Source organism: Cyanistes caeruleus, chromosome 13, assembly GCF_971803275.1.
Source record: "Cyanistes caeruleus chromosome 13, bCyaCae1.hap1.1, whole genome shotgun sequence".
Lineage (NCBI taxonomy): Eukaryota > Metazoa > Chordata > Aves > Passeriformes > Paridae > Cyanistes > Cyanistes caeruleus.
Window position 1 is genome coordinate 775,600 of NC_141713.1, and position 19,793 is coordinate 795,392.

Genomic DNA, 19,793 nt, shown 5'->3' on the forward strand with positions numbered 1-19,793 from the left:
TTCTGTAAGTCCATGCCAAACCTCAGGCTGAAGAAATAGCTTAAAGCAGGGCTTTAAAAATCCAGGCTAAGCCAGCACATCAGAGACTGAAAACCCCCACTTTTTGGGGCTGTTTTTTTAGGTCGGTGTGGAAGTCGCTTTAAATTTCATTTAAGCTTCTGCCAGCCAGACCTAAGCTTTTACTTTTATTCCTGGGAAAAATAAACTTCCTGGAACATGTTTTGTAACAACAAGGAAAGGTTGAGCTCGGAGCTGAGCTAGCAAATCCAGGGAATTAGGCTGCTGACCCCTGGCCCTCGGGATGCTCTCGGAGCCAGGGCTGAATTTAACAAGAAAATTATCCCAGGGTCCTGCTCTGGGGCTGAGGTGCCTCCCTGTGACCTCTGGTCAGCAGGATGGGATGGGATGGGATCAGTGGGATGGGATGGGATGGGATGGGATCCATGGGATGGGATCCATGGGATGGGATCCATGGGATGGGATGGGATGGGATGGGATGGGATGGGATGGGATGGGATGGGATGGGATGGGATGGGATGGGATGGGATGGGATGGATGGGATGGGATGGGATGGGATGGGATGGGATGGGATGGGATGGGATGGGATGGGATGGGATGGGATGGGATCAGTGGGGTGGGATTGATGGGATGGGATCCATGGGATGGGATGGGATGGGATGGGATGGGATGGGATGGGATGGGATCAGTGGGATGGGATGGGATGGGATGGGATGGGATCCATGGGATGGGATGGGATGGGATGGGATGGGATGGGATGGGATGGGATGGGATGGGATCAGTGGGATGGGATGGGATGGATGGGATCCATGGGATGGGATGGGATGGGATGGGATGGGATGGGATGGGATCAGTGGGATGGGATGGGATGGGATGGGATGGGATCCATGGGATGGGATGGGATGGATGGGATGGGATGGGATGGGATGGGATGGGATGGGATGGGATGGGATGGGATGGGATGGGATTGATGTGATCAGTGGGATGGGATGGGATCAGTGGGATGGGATGGGATGGGATCAGTGGGATGGGATGGGATGGGATGGGATGGGATGGGATGGGATGGGATGGGATGGGATGGGATGGGATGGGATGCATCCCCAGCTGCCAGCCTGGCCTGCACAGGCTGGCCCTGACACAGCCACAGCTGGGAAAACTGGGAGAAACCCACAAACCCCAGAGTTTTCAGGGGTCAGCCCTGCTGCAAGCAACATCTTTCTCTCACATTTTATCAAAACAGGGCGTCCTTTCCGGAGCATCCCTTTCCCACTGACTCCTGTTGTCAATTAGCAGTTAATTAATTGCTCTCTATGCCTCACTCAGCAGCACCTCCTGACCTCACCACTTGGATAGGGACACGCTCAAATGACAGAGAAAATTGGCATTTGCTGCAATTATTTCCCACATGGATCCCTTGTGGACGAACTCTGTGACTTGCAGAACCACAAACAATTTCATTTCCTCGCTCAGAGCAAGCAGGAGCACCACATTTAATTGCCAATTAATCTTGTGGCGACTCCAAATGCAGCCAGCCCCGGGTAACGAGCCGGGAAATGGGAGCAGTGGGAGAGCCAGGGGTGTCTGGGACTGACCCAGTGTGAGCAGAGCCTTCACTCCTGGGGCCCCACAGCCCCCAGCACCATCCCCTGTGCTGGCTGCTCCTGGGACACAGAGCTGGGCTCTGTCCCGTTCCCAGAGGAGCTGCACCACTTCATACACACTTGTCCTTGAGCCAGTGAAGTCTTTACCTCATCCCTTTGGAATTCCAAGCTGAGACACCTGTGGAACAGCTGTGTTTGCTGTTGGAGCCCAGAACTGGCCCCTTCACCTGGCTGGCACCTGCCTGGGGCAGATTTGGGGAGCTCAGAGACCTCCCAGGTATCAGATCTGGAGAAATGGGCACGAGGGAAGTGATTCATTCCATGGCACGGCCAGGATGAGCACGCAGAGCCCTGCTCTGTCCTGGGCAGGGAGGTGTCAGTGCCAGCAGGACGTGCCATGCCCAGCACAGCCTGCAGTGACCAGCTGAGTGAGCAGCTCCATCCACCCCTGCTCCCTCCTCCAGTCACACAGCAGCTCCCACCTTTCTGTTTTAAATCTGTTTGATCTGCTGGATAAACTGCTGCAGGTTTCTCCAGGCCCTCATCCCGACCTGGGGCTCAGCTCCTTTCCAAGACACCCTCAGCAATGCCCAGAGAAATGTTCCCAGCCTCTGGAGCATCACATGGAGATGCCCACGGCTCTGCAGCTCCCAGGAGCCATCTGAGGACTCACAGCTGGCTGCAGCTGTAGGACAACATTCAGAAATAACCTTGGTGGAATCTTCAATTAATTTATAACCTGGCAACAGACCAGGACTCTGCTTCTAATTAATCCCGACCTCCTTTAATTGAGGAGCCGATTGCTGTGAGATGTTTGTGCTTCATCTGTTCCATCTGATAATGCTGGAAACATTTAAACCCTGCTGGGGTTATTGGCACTTTTGTGTCCAGTGAGGACATGACCACTGACAGACCCAGCCCCGGTTCTGCTGGCACTGGGGAACCTCGCACCAGAGGAGGGAGAGGCTCTCCACAAAAACATGGATTGCTCCAGCCTGAACTCATCCTGTGCACTGAAGATCCCCTAAAGCACAGGAAAGGGCTGGAGTTACATTTATGTCTTTCTGGGAGCCTTTGACTGCGCATTTACACATCTGGGATTTCCTGCCATGTGAAAGTTTTGTTCCCCTTCATGCTTTGGCTGGAAACATTTGTATTTCCAAGAGGCGTTTCCTGCCCTGGGCTGCAGCCAGAGCATTTATGTCATTTTTGATCCAGGATTTTACCATTTATTTGTGTGCTTCCTACTCATCTCAGTGGTTATTCTGGTCCAGCCTTGGCTCCATAGCTCTCATCACCGAGCCTGGCACGGAAATTTTCCCCTGACCAAAACCACACATCGTGTCTTGAGCAGGGCTGACTCATCATTTCCTAAATGCTGGAGTGCCCCACGGCCCTGAAAATGCTCCAGAAAGGAGCAGATTCATGGCTAAAAACATCCTGATGGCCAACAGTTCCCAAATCCCAGCCAGGCAAGGCCAGTGCTCCTGCCTGCTCTGGAATAGGTGTCAGGAGGAACACACTGGGCATGGGATAAACAGAAGGAGCTGGAAGGCTGGAATGGGCTCAGGGATGTGTGGAGCAGCCATGGATCCGGCTCCCCCACCCCAGGCACCAGCTACTGCTGCCCCCTGCCCCACCTGTCAGCCCTCCCTTTGTCCAGCAAACCTCCTGGAAGTCCAGCAACACTTTCTGGGCAGCCAAAGAGCTTTGCTTTTGCACAGACACATTAAAAAAGATAAAGCTGGTAAGTGACTGACAGGCTGATATCAGTGACATCTAATCCCTCATTATGTTGCCTTTCTGTAAGTGCTGTTAACCCTTGCATCCCCAGATTTCTGTCTGCCAGGGAACTGCCTGGTGCTGGGGATGGATCTCTGTGATTTCTGCATCCCCAGAGTTCTGTCTGCCAGGGAACTGCCTGGTGCTGGGGATGGATCTCTGTGATTTCTGCATCCCCAGATTTCTGTCTGCCAGGGAACTGCCTGGTGCTGGGGATGTGTCTCTGTGAGTGGAGGAGGGAGAAGCCAAGTGAGTGCCCGTGGTGTGGCTGAGCACTGTGGCTGCAGCTGGGGCAGGTAAATGACAAACAGGTTAAAATGGGGCTGTCTCCCTGGTTCCCTGCTCAGACACAGCTGAAGATGCTGGAGAACTGCTCCTTTATTTTATTTCCTTGTGCTGGGCCCAGCTTGTCTCACAAGTCTTGTGTGTTCTGGGACTAAACCACTAAACATCCTCCTGAGAGCTCCAGCACTGGGTATCGCCCTCTGCCTTCCTTTTCCTGAGTTCCCCATTGCCCCTGGATGGGGTCCCCTCACCCCACAGGGTCCCTCGGGTGTCCCTGTGCTGACACTGACACTCCAAGCACATCTCAGCCCACATCTGTGCCAGCAAAACCCTGCTTGGCCCCTTCAGGGACGGCTGCTCTGGACGTTTCTAGACAGTTATGACATTCCCACTTAATTATCAATTGATAATTAATTGTAAGGTTGAGTCGGCCTTACACAACCCATGAATGAAACGCCCGCTCCATCTCCCCGCACCCTTCCCATTTCCCAGCCTGGCTTTGCCTTGGCTCACCCGGCTCGGAGCTGTCGCAGTCCTGGGGGTTGCACTTCTGGGTGCTGTCTGGCCAGGGCTCGTGGTCACACAGGCTGCTGTCCTCCTCGGCCACCCCCGTCCTGGTGTCGATGCACTTCACCTGCCGCCGCTGGATGCCCCCTCCGCACGGAGCCGAGCACTGCGCAGCGGGAGCGGGGTCAGGCTGGGGAGAGCCCCCAGTGCCACCCTGTGCAGGGCTGGGATCCCCATTCCCATCCTGTGCAGGGCTGGGATCCCCATTCCCATCCTGTGCAGGGCTGGGATCCCCATTCCCATCCTGTGCAGGGCTGGGACCCCCATTCCCATCCTGGGACAGGGCTGGGATCCCCATTCCCATCCTGTGCAGGGCTGGGATCCCCCATTCCCATCCTGTGCAGGGCTGGGATCCCCATTCCCATCCTGGGACAGGGCTGGGATCCCCATTCCCACCCTGGGACAGGGCTGGGATCCCCATTCCCATCCTGTGCAGGGCTGGGATCCCCATTCCCATCCTGGGACAGGGCTGGGATCCCCATTCCCACCCTGGGACAGGGCTGGGATCCCCCATTCCCATCCTGGGACAGGGCTGGGATCCCCATTCCCATCCTGTGCAGGGCTGGGATCCCCATTCCCATCCTGTGCAGGGTTGGGATCCCCATTCCCATCCTGGGACAGGGCTGGGATCCCCATTCCCACCCTATGCAGGGCTGGGATCCCCATTCCCATCCTGGGACAGGGCTGGGATCCCCATTCCCACCCTGTGACAGGGCTGGGATCCCCCATTCCCATCCCACTGCAGGGCTGGGATCCCCATTCCCATCCTGTGCAGGGCTGGGATCCCCATTCCCATCCTGGGACAGGGCTGGGATCCCCATTCCCATCCTGGGACAGGGCTGGGATCCCCATTCCCACCCTGGGACAGGGCTGGGATCCCCATTCCCACCCTGGGACAGGGCTGGGATCCCCATTCCCATCCTGGGACAGGGCTGGGATCCCCATTCCCATCCTGTGCAGGGCTGGGATCCCCCATTCCCATCCTGTGCAGGGCTGGGATCCCCATTCCCATCCTGGGACAGGGCTGGGATCCCCATTCCCACCCTGTGCAGGGCTGGGATCCCCATTCCCATCCTGTGCAGGGCTGGGATCCCCATTCCCATCCTGTGCAGGGCTGGGATCCCCACTCCCATCCTGTGCAGGGCTGGGATCCCCATTCCCACCCTGTGCAGGGCTGGGACCCCCGCTCCCCTCAGGACCCCTGACCTGTCCCCAGGAGCCCACCAGCCAGGTGGTGCAGGGCTGGCTGTTGCAGGGCCGGGTGCTGTTGGGTCTCGATGTCTCCTCGCAGCGCCCTGGCTCCGGGCATGTCACCAGGCGTGCCTGCTCCCCGCCACCGCAGGGCTCCGAGCACTGCGGGACAGAGCGGGGAGCGGCGTCAGGGGCTGGGGGCTGCGGCCCCTCCGCCACGGACACAGCTGGGGGGGCTCACCTGGACAGGAGAAGCTCCAGGGAGAGCTCAGAGCCCCTTGCAGGGCCTGGAGGGGCTCCAGGAGAGCTGGAGAGGGATTTGGGATAAGGGATGGAGGGACAGGACACAGGGGATGGCTCCAGAGGTTGGATGGGATCTTGGGCAGGAATTGTTCCCTGGGAGGGTGGTGAGGAGCTGGGATGGAATTCCAGACATCCAGTGGCTGTCCCTGGATCCCCGGAACGTCCCAGGCCAGGCTGGACAGGGCTTGGAGCACTCAGGGGCAGGGCGAGGTGTCCCTGCCGTGGCAGGGCAGGGATGAGCTGTCCCGGGCAGCCCGTACCTCTCTCCAGGAGGATGTGTACCAGGCCAGGCACGGCTCGCTCCGGCACGGCAGCAGCGCCGGCGGCTGCGGCAGCGCAGCCCGGCAGTGGAAGGGCCGCAGCAGCCGCCGGTCCCGGGTGTCGATGCAGTGAACATCCCGCACCTTGGTGCCCCCGCCGCAGCTCCTGGAGCACTGCGGATGGACACGGCACCGCGCTGGGAAGGGCAGCACGGCCCGAGCGGCCCCAGGGACCACTTTGGGTTGACACCACGTCCCTTCCCCTCTTGCTGAAGGCCAAGCCAGAGCACGGTGTGTGCAGCTGGTCTGTCACCAGCACCCCCCTGGAACCAGCGGGCTCCCAGCGGCAACAACAACAGGCTTTATGCCTTAAAGAAGTGATGATCCCAAGGAACAGCGACCACCCAGAGCAGGGAGGGCTGTTCCCCACCACCAAACCCACCGAATTCACCCAACATCCCCTGGCACTGCAGTGCAGAGGGGCCACAACACTGTCCAGAGACTGACAAGCCACAGACTGGTTTGGGATGGACCTCAAGGAGCAAGCACCTTGCTCCAGGCCCCTGCCATGGGATGATGACACCCGCCAGAACAGGCTGTCCAGCCCCAGCCAACCTGGCCCTGCATCAAACCACTTCGCTCAGCTTTTGCAAATTCCCGACTGTTTTACAGCCCAAGAGCAGGAAAAATGAAATTACTGTGGGATGAGTAATTTAAACCCTGTGGCAAGTGCAAACCTTTACCTACATGAGCCATGGGGCAAGGAGCAGGCGTGAGCTCACAGCCGCCTTGTCCCGCGGGTTTTGGGGACCTTCCCATCCCCGCGGGTTTTGGGGACCTTCCCTCCCCGCGGGTTTGGGGACCTTCCCTCCCCGCGGGTTTGGGGACCTTTCCATCCCGTGGGTTTGGGGACCTTTCCCTCCCCGCGGGTTTGGGGACCTTCCCTCCCCGCAGGACCCCTTACCTTGCTCCAGCTGCCCACCCGCCAGGCCGAGCAGGGTCTCAGGGAGCACCTCCGGGCAGGAACGGGTCTGTCGGCCGGGGCACAGCCGCTCTCGGCACCGCTGCTGCAGCGCACCGGCCTCCACACCGCGCCCACGCCGCATGTGGCCGAGCACTGCAACACAGGGACCTGCTGCGGCCACCCCACCTGCGGCTGGCCACCGAGGGAGCCCCGGGGACACAGCCCCTGCCTGCAGCACCAGGGCTGTGGGGTGATGTGGGGAGAGGAGCTTCCCCCCTGAGCAGCGCCCAGCCCAGGGGAGGAGGAGGAGGAGGAGGAGGAGGAACGCGCTCCTCCATAGCCCATTCCAGTGTTTCTGCTCTGGGTGGGACTGAGCCTTCCTCTCCCTGCTCTGTTGGCTCCCAGGAGGATTCTCAGGGCCAGGGCTGCCCACAGCATAGGGGGAAAAGGGGCAGCACCCTAGGGCTGCCTTTAGCTTTTGTTTCTTAATTAGCACTAATGACCGCAGTCACTGACTGCTGCCAGGAGCCCAGAGCCAGCCAGCACAGGTCTCACATCCGCATGGCCGTGTCACCTTTCATGGCACCCACACGTACCTCACTCCAGTTCCCGACCTCCCAGCTGGGCTTGGCAGTGGCTGCTGCGGTGGCCGATGGTGGAAGCAGAGCCTCCTCCTCCTCCTCCAGCCCCTTCTCCCACAGCGCGGGGGGCCAAGGGGTGGCCTGGGACAATTCGTGTCCCCCATCACCAGAGGCAGATGTCTCTGGGGGTGTCCATGGTGAGGGGTCCCCTGGTGATGTCCCTGGGGGTGTCCATGGTGAGGGGTCACTCGGTGATGTCCCTGGGGGTGTCCATGGTGAGGGGTCCCCTGGTGATGTCCCTGGGGGTGTCCATGGTGAGGGGTCCCCTGGTGATGTCCCTGGGGGTGTCCATGGTGAGGAGTCACTCAGTGATGTCCCTGGGGGTGTCCATGGTGAGGGGTCACTCGGTGATGTCCCTGGGGGTGTCCATGGTGAGGAGTCACTCAGTGATGTCCCTGGGGGTGTCCATGGTGAGGAGTCACTCAGTGATGTCCCTGGGGGTGTCCATGGTGAGGGGTCCCTCAGTGATGTCCCTGGGGGTGTCCATGGTGAGGGGTCACTCGGTGATGTCCCTGGGGGTATCCATGGTGAGGGGTCCCCTGGGGGTGTCCCTGGAGGTGTCCATGGTGAGGGGACCCCTGGTGATGTCCCTGGGGGTGTCCATGGTGAGGGGTCCCCTGGGGGTGTCCATGGTGAGGGTGCCCCAGCAGTGACGCTGAGCAGGGTCCCACGGGAGGTCAGCTCGGTGTGGGGCGGCTCCAGGTGCTGGGACACCCCCTGTGTCCCCCATTCCAGGGGTGACCCTGCTGCGTGGGCAGGCGGGCCATGAGCTGGGGCTGCGGGCAGGGCCGGCACCAGAGCATCCTGCTGGGTGAGGCCGCTGGAGCTGAGCTGGGTGGGTGGCTCGGCTGTGGCAGGGGACAAGGACACCGGAGGGGCTGTTGTGGCCACCGAGGGCACTGAGGTGGGGGCTGCGGGGGCGTGTAGCCCCGGCTGGTGTCCCACGGGAGCCGCAGCAGGAGGGGGACTCAGGGCAGGGTGGGGGCTGCCAGCACTCCCTGCCAGCCCCCAGCCCAGCGCTGTGGGCGAGGCAGGATCTGCCCCCTGCATCCCACGGGACTGCGTGTCCAGCGTCCCCCCTGGCACTCCTGCCCAGCCGTGCCGCTCCGTGGGCTGCGGGGCTGCACCGCTGCTGTCGCTGCTGGTGGCCACAGCCCCTTCCCCGGGGTCCCGGTGGCCGCTCCCCGCAGCCCCGGCTGGGCCATGTCCCTCTGTGCTGCCCGGAGCTCCTGGCCCAGGGGACACCTCCGGACCCTGGGGACCATCCCGCCGCAGGCTGCTCCAGCTGGGCTCAGCCCAGGGTGGGCGGCCGTGGTTTGCAGAGCTCTGGGTGGGCGGGTGGTGCTCAGAGCGGGGCACGAGCACCGCATCCTCCTCCTCCTCCTCCTCCTCCTCGCCCAGAAAGCCGGGGGTGCTGTATCTGGGGGTGGCTGGTCCCACATCCTCGGGGAGCACGCTCAGGCTGTCCCTGGGGGCTGAGTGGCCGGGCTGTGGCTCTCGCTCATGCACAGGAGCGTTCTCCTCGGTGCCGGGGGGCTCCCGGCTCTCTCCTCCCAGCTCGGGGGTCAGCAGCCCCTCGGTGGGCAGCTCCCAGGGCCCCTCCGTGCCCTGCTCCGGCTTTGGCTCCTCGCCTTTGCTCTCCTTCTCCGTGAAGGGATAGTAAGACAGATCCTCATGGAAGTTGATAAAGTTGTAATCGTAGTAAAAATCGTCAACAAAGACATTTCCTTTCCTGGCTGAGAAGTCCTCCTCGGTGATCACATTGGCATCGCTGGACCCGGGGATGCTCGGGATTAAGGGGTTAAATTGAGGAATGCGGCTGCTGGGGACGTAATGGATTTCGTTAAATACCTCCCTGCTGGAGGAGCCGCTGCCAGACCAGTCTGCGTTGGCACTGTCCCATGTCCTGTGGCACTGCGGCAGGGAGCAGCCCCTGTGCGGGCTGGGTCGCTGGGCAGGGTCACAGGCGGTCCCCGTGCTGCTGCTGCAGTGGACAGGGCGGCTCTGGGTCCCGTTCCCGCAGGTCACCGAGCACTGGCAAGGGACAGAGAGGGACAGGTCTGTGGGGCAGCCCGGGAGTGGTGCCAGTGCTGCTCCCTCCCCTCCGTGTCACCCTGGGCAGCTCCTGGTGTCCCCTCCGTGTCACCCTGGGCAGCTCCTGGTGTCCCCTCCGTGTCACCCTGCCTTGGGGCAGCTCCTGGTGTCCCCTCTGTGTCACCCTGGGCAGCTCCTGGTGTCCCCTCTGTGTCACCCTGGGCAGCTCCTGGTGTCCCCTCTGTGTCACCCTGGGCAGCTCCTGGTGTCCCCTCTGTGTCACCCTGGGCAGCTCCTGCTGTCCCCCCTGTGTCACCCTGCCTTGGGGCAGCTCCTGGTGTCCCCCCCGTGTCACCCTGGGCAGCTCCTGGTGTCCCCCCCGTGTCACCCTGGGCAGCTCCTGGTGTCCCCTCTGTGTCACCCTGGGCAGCTCCTGGTGTCCCCCCCGTGTCACCCTGGGCAGCTCCTGGTGTCCCCTCCGTGTCACCCTGCCCCTGGGCCAGCCTGCAGGTTCTGCCCACCCTGGAAATCAGCATTTCTGCCCAAACCTCCCTCTGTGGCTGTCCCCGCGGCAGAGCAGCCCCGAGCAGGGCTGGCACTGGGGACACTTTGCTCAGGGTGATCCCTGACCTGCACTCCAGGCACAAACAGCTTTCCCAGGAGATGGACGCCGCGCAGGGCAGGGCTGGGATGATCTAAGAGGTCTTTCCTGTGACCTATTGCCATGAATTGCATCTCTTCTTCTACAAGAGCACTCTTTGAAGCAGGGAACAACAACACGGGTGTTGTCCCAGTAGGGAAAGGGCAGAGGTCAGGAAGGAGCGTTGTTGGGGACACAGCACACCCCCATAATGGGCTCTTTGAGAGGGCTCCGTGCAAGAGAAGCTGGGAAGGAGAAGAGCAGAATTTTCTGCTGCATTTGGGGCTTGGAGCAACCCAGACTAGTGAAAGGTGTCCCTGCCCATGGCAGGGGGTGGAACTGGATGAGCTTTAAGGTCCCTTCCACCCCAGCACATTCCAGGGCTCTCTGGTAACAGCAGCAGGCATTTCCAGGAGCTGGAATCAAACAGCCACACACCAAGCCCTGAGAGAGGCTGCAGGGAGCTGCTCCTCCCCTGGGACAGCACAGCAGCCAGGGAAAACAGCTCAGCTCCCAGCGAGCTGGAAGTGCCCAGCCAAGGCCTCCAGCTCCATCCAGGAGATAACTCCAGGCAGGGGGATGGAGGGAGGTTATTTACCAGGGCTGGGTTATCAGGAGAGCCCCTGGGACACAGATAAGGAGTGAGGGCTGCCAGGAGCCCCGTGTGGGAGCACACCGAGCTCGATGGAGGGTTCAGCCTTGAGCAGGAGGCATCGGGGCAGGCTGGCACGGCGGGACGTGCTCCTGCCAGGGCACAGCCATCCCGTGGGGGAGCTGGAGAACGACAAACCAGCCTTCTGACAGCATCAGCCTCTTTGGAAAGTCCATCAGGCTGGATGTGCGGTGCTTCAGGGTCCTTCTGGGGTACCAAGTCCCAGTGCTGAAGCAGCTGGGGCCACCCAAACCCCAAACTCTGTGTGCCAGGGGCTCCAGTGCCAGACGGGCACACGTGCTCCTGCCCCAGCCTGCTGCTGCTGCTGACAGAAGGACCACAGTCCTGGGGGGCTTCCAAACCCCTCCAACTCCCCTAATTGTGGTGGTGGTGGAAATGGAAAAGAAAGAGGGCTCTCCCTTTAAATTAAAGGACAGAAAAATGACAGAACCTCAAAATCCCAAACACATTTCTCCTGGGCTCACAAATCCATTGGTGCCACCAGCGCAGAGGACAGCTGTGAGGGCTGGGGCTGGCCCTGCCCAGCACTGACCCACCAACAAACTGTAATTTTCCTGTTAAACCATTGCATCCATCTTTCTCAGCCCTTAATTGTGGCTTCTGTGGGCCCCTAGAAAAATATTCCCAACTCGTTCTCATCTAGCCTTCAAATTCTCTGCTCCCATTTGATTCCATTTGTTCCTTAGCAACAAGCTCTGTTCCCAGGCTCTCTCCTTTCCCTCCTGATATTTGTCTTCACTCTGAGCACTTTTGGAACGGCTGCTTAAACCAGGAGTTATCATTTGCTGGTCGAAACCCTCAGCCTGTGGTTAAGCTGATTCCCATAAACACAAAAATAAACCAAGGCTACACAGAGTGTCACCATTAATCAGCCCATGGAATCATCTGGGTTGGAAGGGACCTTGAGGATGACCCAGTTCCACCCCCTGTCGTGGGCAGGGACACAGGGACACCTTCCACCACACCAGGCTGTTCTGAGTCCAGAAACCTCATCCCTGCCCTCCTGGGCACCCTGTGTGTGACCTCAGAGGTGGGGCAGAGTTCAACTGCCCAGTGCTCCTTCCTCACCCTGAGACCTCTCCAACAATGGAATTCCCATCCCTGGGAGCTGCAGAGCGCACAGAGACACGGCCCCAGGTTTTCTGTCAGCACACCCATCGCTCCCAGCCAGGCTGGGGTGTCTGGGGACACCTGTGCCCAGCTCCCACCCCTCTGCAGGACACTGGGACACCCCCGGCGCTCCCCTCTCACCTCAGACCAGTTGCCCACAGCCCACGGGGAGGGACAGGGCAGCTGTGGGTGACAGGGCGCGGTGGCGTCCGGCCTGGCCAGGTGCTGGCAGTGCTCTGGCTGCAGGGCCCTCTGCTCGTCCAGCCCCACGCTCTGGATGCACAGCACCGTCCTCTTCATCAGCCCCGGGCGGCCACACGTGGCCGAGCACGACTGCCACTCTCCCACCCACCACCTGCGGGGACGGCAGGGACAGGGAGGGACAGGGGAAGGGAGGAAGGGGAAAGGGAAAGATCTCAGCCAGAGCAAGGAGCTGTGCCCCAGGATCCATCCCACTGCCCGTCACGGGGGCCATGGGGAAAGGAGGATCCCAAATGTGTCAGCCCAAGGTCTGGGGGCTCCATCAGGGGGTCAGGGATGGGATGGTGCCCGAGCTGTGCCAGGCTGCGTGCACAGAGGCAGAGAGGAGATCCTGCCAGGATGGGAGCTCAGCCTGTGGACAGGCAATGCCCTGTGGTCCCCAGGGATGCTGGCCTGGAGCAGCACAGGGCTGGGGAGCCATCCCCAGGCTGGGGACAGGGGAGGGGAGCAGGGGCTCTCACCTGGCCGGGCAGGGCTCCTCGCTGCAGGTGCGCTGCTGGTCGTCAGGGCGGGTGAGGGCATCGCAGAACCGCTCCTCCACCAGGCCTGCCAGCCTCTCCACGCAGTGCACGGCCTGCCGCTGCACCCCTGCGGGTGGGACCGACACTGAGAGCACCCTGGGGCACCCTGGGGCACTGCTGGGTACCCTGGGGCACTGATGGGCACTGCTGGGCACCCTGGGGCACTGCTGGGCACCCTGGGGCACTGCTGGGTACCCTGGGCACTGCCAGGCACCCCAGGTCACTGCTGGGCACCACACTGGCACCAGCACCACACGGGCACTGGTGCAGCTTCACAAACCCAACCCAAGCAGGCAGCAGCTGACAGGAGGCCCTCGGTGAGCCTGAGCCACCAGGACAGCAGAAAGAAAATGAAGCCAGCGCCTGAAGCTGCAAGCCCAGGGCTGCTGAGGCTGCCCCACGGCAGCTCAGGCGCTGCAGGCACGGAGCTGCTACAGCCAGCCAGCCCAGCCGTGTGCCAGGGCTGTGGGGAGCCCCTCTGGCAGCCCCAGCCCAGCCAGGGACAAGGCACTGCCCAAAGCCCCCTGTCCCAGCCTGCTCGCAGGGGGTTCTGAGCGTGACCTCACCACGCTCCGGCCTCTGTCCCCGTTTCTGCAGCACGTACTTGACCTGTGACACGGAGAGCTGTCACCACAGGCCCAGCTGAGACTGACAGAGCCCTGCTGAAGCTGCTGAGCTCTGGCTCAGGGCCCTGGGACTCACCAGAGACTCAGTGTGAGCTCTCCCAAACCCACATCTCCTCTCACATCATCACTCAGGGCAGGAATCGGGGCTCAGCCCTCCTCCACTGCTCACCCTCCCCTGACTCCTGCCCGATTCACTCCTCTATTTCCCTTCTCTTCTGCGAGCCAAGCACTCAAATCATACAAAGGAGAGCTGGTTTTAAGCACAGCCCGTGTCCTGGCGCTCTGTGCTACCTAGAAAGCACGAGTGTCCTTGAATTGCCTTTTTTCCCAGTGCCAGCTGCTCTCCAGGAAGGGCTCGCTGCTCGCAGCCTCCCCTGGCAATGTTCCAGAAGTTTCCCTCTGCATCAGCTGCCCCAAGAGCTGCCCTGGGGACCCCGGGATGCCCAGCCAGGGGGGCAGGATGGGGACAAGCAAATGTCCCCACCCGGACACTGCGGGACCCCAGCGCTCTCCGGAAAACCCTGGATATCCCCCCCTGGAGAGCCCCTTCCACACCCCCTGATTTCTCTGAAGCTCTTCTGTGTCCATCCCCTGCTGGGTAACAGGACACTGAGCCAGGAGCGAGCGCTGACAAAGGCCCGGGGCTCCCGGGGAGCAGCGAGCCGTGACCTCAGCAGATGGCCCTGTCTTCCTCCCCAACACCTCGCCAAACCCCAGAGCCAGGAGTCCCCAGGGCTCCCCAGGGATGCTGCAGTGCCCGGAGCGGGGGTCCCGAGGGGCTGCGCTCACCTGTCCCGCAGGTGGCCGTGCAGCTGCTCCAGGAGCCAAAGCGCCAGAGGAACTCGGGCTGCTCGATCTCGTTCTCGCTGTCAGCCGGGCGCTGGATCGTGTACTGGTACCTCACCCCGGGGTTGGTCTCCTGGAACAGCAGCTGGGGACACAGGGGACAGCAGGGGTGAACAGGAGCTGGGGACACAGGGGACAGCAGGGGTGAATGGCAGCTGGGGACACAGGGGACAGCAGGGGTGAACAGGAGCTGGGGGACACAGGGGACAGCAGGGGTGAATGGCAGCTGGGGACACAGGGGACAGCAGGGGTGAACAGGAACTGGGGACACAGGGGACAGCAGGGGTGAACAGGAACTGGGGACACAGGGGACAGCAGGGGTGAATGGCAGCTGGGGACACAGGGGACAGCAGGGGTGAATGGCAGCTGGGGGACACAGGGGACAGCAGGGATGAACAGGAGCTGGGGACACAGGGGACAGCAGGGGTGAACAGGAACTGGGGACACAGGGGACAGCAGGGGTGAACAGGAACTGGGGACACAGGGGACAGCAGGGGTGAATGGCAGCTGGGGACACAGGGGACAGCAGGGGTGAATGGCAGCTGGGGGACACAGGGGACAGCAGGGATGAACAGGAGCTGGGGACACAGGGGACAGGCAGGGGTGAACAGGAACTGGGGACACAGGGGACAGCAGGGGTGAACAGGAGGTAGAGGACACAGGGGACAGCAGGGGTGAATGGCAGCTGGGGACACAGGGGACAGGCAGGAGGTGGCCAGACAGGGCAGTGCAGGGTGGCATTGCCCCGGGGGCTTCTCAGGAGAGAAGGAACTGCCCAGCAGGGGCAGAAGGACTGAGCCTGTGCCCAGCTCCACAACAGAGCTGGTGGAAACTGGAGTAACACAGTTTGTGGAAGGTGCCCATGGGTGGAATTTCCTCAAGTGCCTCCCCCTGCACACCACGGGCTCCTGCTGCTCCTGTGGTTGACACAAGCCCTGCTCACAGCACCTCCCGCACCCGCGCTCGCCAGGGCTGGGAGTTCATCCCTGTTTTTCTTAGCCTAAGCACTCCCATTATTGCCAAAAGCTTTGTTGTTCTTGGAGCTTTGGCGGGAGCCAGGGCGTCTTTCCAAAACCTCTCCATGAATATCGAAACGTTCTCCCCCGAAGGTTTTAATTAGTCCATGAATCCCAGAGAGCGATCTGTGGGTGCTGAGCACGCCAGCATTCCCATTAACAGCAGCCCTTGGCCCTCACATCCCACCCCGAGCTGCTGCTGAAGGAAGGGCAGGAGCAGATTTTGGCTGCTCGGGGGGCCGAGCTCTGGGCGAGCCCCTGCAAAGGCGGGGATGCTCCAGGGACCACGCTGGGCTGAGCCCCGGCTGCCAGGGCTGGGGGATCCTGGGGGTCCCTGGGGTGCAGGGCCATCACCACCTCTGCACCATGGCACCACGAGGGACTCCAGCCTGGTGCCAGCTGTGCCATCGTCGGTGGGATGATTGCCACTGGTGTCAGCAGAGCCAGGCTCGACCTCCCGCTCATGAGGACATTGACTCCCAACAGCTTCGCATGAACTGGCAGCTGCCCCACTCCCCAGTGTCCAGCCCAGCCAGAAGCACTGGGGGCTCTTTCCCTGCTCCTGATGAGAGATGGGAAAGGCCTCAGGGAATGGCTCCTTCTCCTCACTCTCCCTCTCCTGTGTAAATATTTTACAGAATGTCGCAAAGGGGATGAGGCTCAGCTGGAAGTGCTGTGGGCTGGAAACACCTCCTGGGCTTCCAGCGCTGGCTGAACACACCCCGAGGAGGGCAGAGCCCATCCCGGGATGTGGGGAGGGGCTGTGAGGGACCACCGCAGCTCAGCCCCACAGGGAAGGCAGGATCCATCCTACCTGGATCCACACGGGCTCCACGGTCGGCCCTGGAGAGGTGAGGTTCTCCCAGTTCCCTGTCCTCTTGTAGGTGAAGGTGGTCCCTGCCACCCTGTAGTCCCCGTTCCACTGGATGGTCCAGCCACCATTCAGGAAATATCTCTCCGGGTCCTCGCTCCGCAGCGCCAGGAAATTCCCGGCTTCTGCCACCTCTTCAATCCGGATCTCCCGCGCTCCCACGGGGATAATCCCAATGTCAACATAACCTGGGAGAGGAACTGAGCGTTGGTCTGGGTGGAGTCAGAGGTGTCTGAGACGATTTTTGTCCTTGGGTGGGTGCAGTGTCCCCCGTGCCAACCCTTACACCTGTGTGAGGCACCAAACCCTGCCTTGCTCTGAGCCCACCTGAGTTCCCTGCTGTCTTATCCCCAGAAAACGGACAAGTCAGAGCTAAAGGAGCAGCAGCAGCAGCTGTGCTGGGCCCTCAGTGCTCTGGGGGCAGCAGGAGGTGCCCTTACCCAGCCCCTCGCTGTCCTCGAAGGTCTTGTGCACGGTGTGGCAGGTGGAGCCGTCCCCATGGCAGACCCCGCAGCGATCCTCCACCGCGTGCGAGTCGATCTCGTAGTCACAGCCCACGTTCTGCAAGGGAGCCCCGTCAGCCCCACAGCAGCACCCCCAGCACTCACTCACAGCATCCCCAGGCACAGACTCACAGCACTCACAGCACTCACAGCACCCCCAGCACTCACTCACAGCACCCCCAGCACTCACTCACAGCACCCCCAGGCACCGTCCCCGAGCCATTCACGCAATCCTGGCACGGCCTGGCTTGGAAGGGATGTCAAAGACAAACAGGCTGACACTGTACAGCTCACCCCACCAACGCTCTCCAGGGGGGAACGGCAAAAGGAGCCAGCTCAGCATGAGAGGCAGGGGATGCTGAGCACCCAAGGGTGGCTCCCGGCCGTGTTTTGTGTCCCCTGTACCTTGCAGATGCCGTTGATGCAGAGCCCAAGGGTGGCTCCCGGCCGTGTTTTGTGTCCCCTGTACCTTGCAGATGCCGTTGATGCAGAGCCCAAGGGTGGCTCCCGGCTGTGTTTTGTGTCCCCTGTACCTTGCAGATGCTGTTGATGCAGAGCCCAAGGGTGGCTCCTGGCCGTGTTTTGTGTTCCCTGTACCTTGCAGATGCCGTTGATGCAGACGTCGCGGCTGGCATCGCTGTCGTAGCAGGGTGTCCCGTCCACCACCGCGTCCCGCAGCTTCTCCGCGAAGTACTCGTGCTCGGGCCGGCAGTGCAGCTCGCAGGGGTTCACTGGGGAACAGGCACAGGCTCAGCCCCAGCGCCCTGGGCCGGCTCTGACAGCACAAACCAGCCCTGCGAGCCCAGCCACGGTGTCAAACACAGAACACAGCAGCAGGGCAACACCGGACAGCACCAGCCAGCCCCAGCTGCGAGCTCTCTGCCCTCCACTCACTGCTGTTGGGCACCGGTGTCCACTTGTAGAGCTTCCCTTTGTAGAGCATGGGGTTGAACTGGCTGCACTGGAGCTGGCGGAAGGAGGGCTTGTCCGGGGGACAGCGCCGCACGTTGCAGATCCGGAACCGCTTCCGCTCCCCCAGGCAGTACCGGCCCCCGTACTTGGGCCTGTGGCAGGGAAAACAGGAGGCACAGGGGGCTGAGAGGGGCACAGCCCTCGGGATCACAGAGCTGTGCAGCGGTTTGGGTTGGGAGGGACCTTAAAGTCCTGTTCCAGCTCCCACAGACCGGGCTGTCCAGCCTGCTCCCCACCCAGAGCTCCTGGCTCTGCTCCTCTACTGCCCAGGGAATGGCAAAGCTGACACTGGACTTTCTAAAGCAAGAGAGACTTGAGAAGCATTAGCAATGTTTTTCTCAGATGCCAGCAGACCCTCACATCACAGCCATCATCTCCCGCCTCCCCTTCCCTTCCATCACACCGCTGTCCATGGCTCATGTCCCCGTGACCTCATGAAAATTCCTTCTCCTGGGCACACTTTGCTGAAGAGAATGAAGCTCAGGATTATTTCAGGGCTGTGTTTACATGCTCTGCCCTGAGGGAATGGCTGTGGGATGCCCAGCACACATTTCCTCACTTCATCCCAAGGGCAAAGCTGAAGATTTGCCTCCAGGGGCCAAAGCAAACACGGGAAGTTCCCAGTGTTTGCTCTCCTGCCTGTCCACTGCTGTGTCTGGAGCACTCCATAAACCAGCACAGCACCAATGCCACAGTTCATGTCAAACCCCAGTCCAGGTCCTGATCCAGGACCGAGATGACAGAGCACTTCCCTCAGGAGCCCAGCAGCACCTGCCAAACTCACCCGAGGAAGAGGATGGGCAGAACACGTCTGGAAGCGTCAGGAGCCCACTCCTGGGGCTGCCAGAGCTCCCATGCCATCCCCTGGAACATCTCTACAAAGCCCTTTTCCCCCCACCCCAGGGTGCTCTGGCTGAATCCAGGCGATTTGGTGACCAAGGGGACACGTGGGGAGCAGATGGGTCAGCCCAGAAACCCCAGGGTGGAGATGGCAGCTCCTCCAGCAGCACCCGGACACTTCCAGGCAGGAGCCAGCGCTGGCTCCTGGAATGCAGCAGGGTGATAAACTGCAGCAGGATTTTTCAAAACAACTGAATCAGGCTCCAGGAATGCCTGGTTTGCTGCTGTGTCACTGAAGGGCACTGGATGTGTTTCACATCCCCGAGTGGACTCTCTGCCCTTTGTTTGAGTCACGCTGCAACACTCCCGGGGCAGGGGATGGAAGCAGGTCCCAACCCAGCCCAGGGTTCCGGGGCTGTCCCGGGGCTCAGGGCTGGCTTACGTGGGGTGGCTGCAGTGCCTCTCAGCGCTCTGCACTCCTGCACCGCAGCTGCGGGAGCACGAGGCCCAGGAGCTCCAGGAGCTCCAGCCGCCGTCGATGGGCTCGGGCCGGAATCCCACGGGAACGCACTCGCCGTTGAAGCACCACTGGGAAGGGGAGAACACCAGCCTGAGGATGGGGAGCACTGAGCCCTGGAATCCCTGCTCTGCCTGCAGGGAGGTGCCTGGGGTCAGCTGGGCTCTGCCACGGCCTGGAGCTCCTCAAGCCATGGGAATCTCAGAGGTGCTGGGCTGTCTGAGGATTTGAGGGAGGCAACGCACCCAAAGCTCCACGGAGACCCCTCAGCAAGGGGATTCACAGCCCAGAGGGGCTCAGAGGTGCCTCCCCAGCAGCAGGGAAGATCCCAGGAAGAGTCTGGTGCTCTCCTGCCATGGTCATTAACTGTGGGTTTCACCTTCCCAGGGGACTCGGGTGATCCCAAGCGAGTCACCTTCCCTGAGGGCATCCCTGCTGGGGCCGGAGGGTGTTCGGGCAGAGCCAGGGCAGAGGGATGAGCCCATGCCTGGACTGGACCCTGCAGAGCCCCTGTGTGTGCAGGAGCAGGGGTCCCCGAGGCCAGGGCAGGGTGTCCCCCCCGTTACCTTGCTCTCCCCGCACGCCGTGCCGTCCACAGCCGCGTCCAGCTTGGAGTGACACGTGTTCCCCACCGAGCACCACAGCGTGTGGCAGACACTCTGTGGAGAGCAGAGGGACACGGTTCCTGCCCAGCACAGATCAGATCCCTCAGGCACAGATCCATCCCTCTGGCACAGATCCATCCCTCAGG

At 61.5% G+C, this 19,793-nt stretch overlaps 1 protein-coding gene across 2 annotated transcripts in view; it reads right to left on the minus strand.

Moving 5' to 3' along the window:
* Positions 1-19,793, minus strand: part of ADAMTS7 (ADAM metallopeptidase with thrombospondin type 1 motif 7) — a 34,657-nt gene that overhangs the window by 3,934 nt on the left and 10,930 nt on the right. Inside the window, exons 10-23 of one of the 2 annotated variants that reach the window (XM_086848310.1) lie at positions 19,609-19,701; positions 18,968-19,113; positions 17,608-17,777; positions 17,311-17,444; positions 16,651-16,771; positions 16,154-16,398; positions 14,267-14,408; positions 12,792-12,918; positions 12,211-12,424; positions 7,568-9,646; positions 6,972-7,124; positions 6,008-6,181; positions 5,460-5,606; positions 4,200-4,359 (exon numbers count right to left, since the gene is read on the minus strand). In XM_086848310.1, the coding sequence (XP_086704436.1) occupies positions 4,200-4,359; positions 5,460-5,606; positions 6,008-6,181; positions 6,972-7,124; positions 7,568-9,646; positions 12,211-12,424; positions 12,792-12,918; positions 14,267-14,408; positions 16,154-16,398; positions 16,651-16,771; positions 17,311-17,444; positions 17,608-17,777; positions 18,968-19,113; positions 19,609-19,701 (4,105 nt within the window). Of the gene's footprint in view, positions 1-4,199; positions 4,360-5,459; positions 5,607-6,007; positions 6,182-6,971; positions 7,125-7,567; positions 9,647-12,210; positions 12,425-12,791; positions 12,919-14,266; positions 14,409-16,153; positions 16,399-16,650; positions 16,772-17,118; positions 17,445-17,607; positions 17,778-18,967; positions 19,114-19,608; positions 19,702-19,793 lie in introns of both variants that reach the window. The other variant, XM_086848309.1, reaches the window with a different exon arrangement.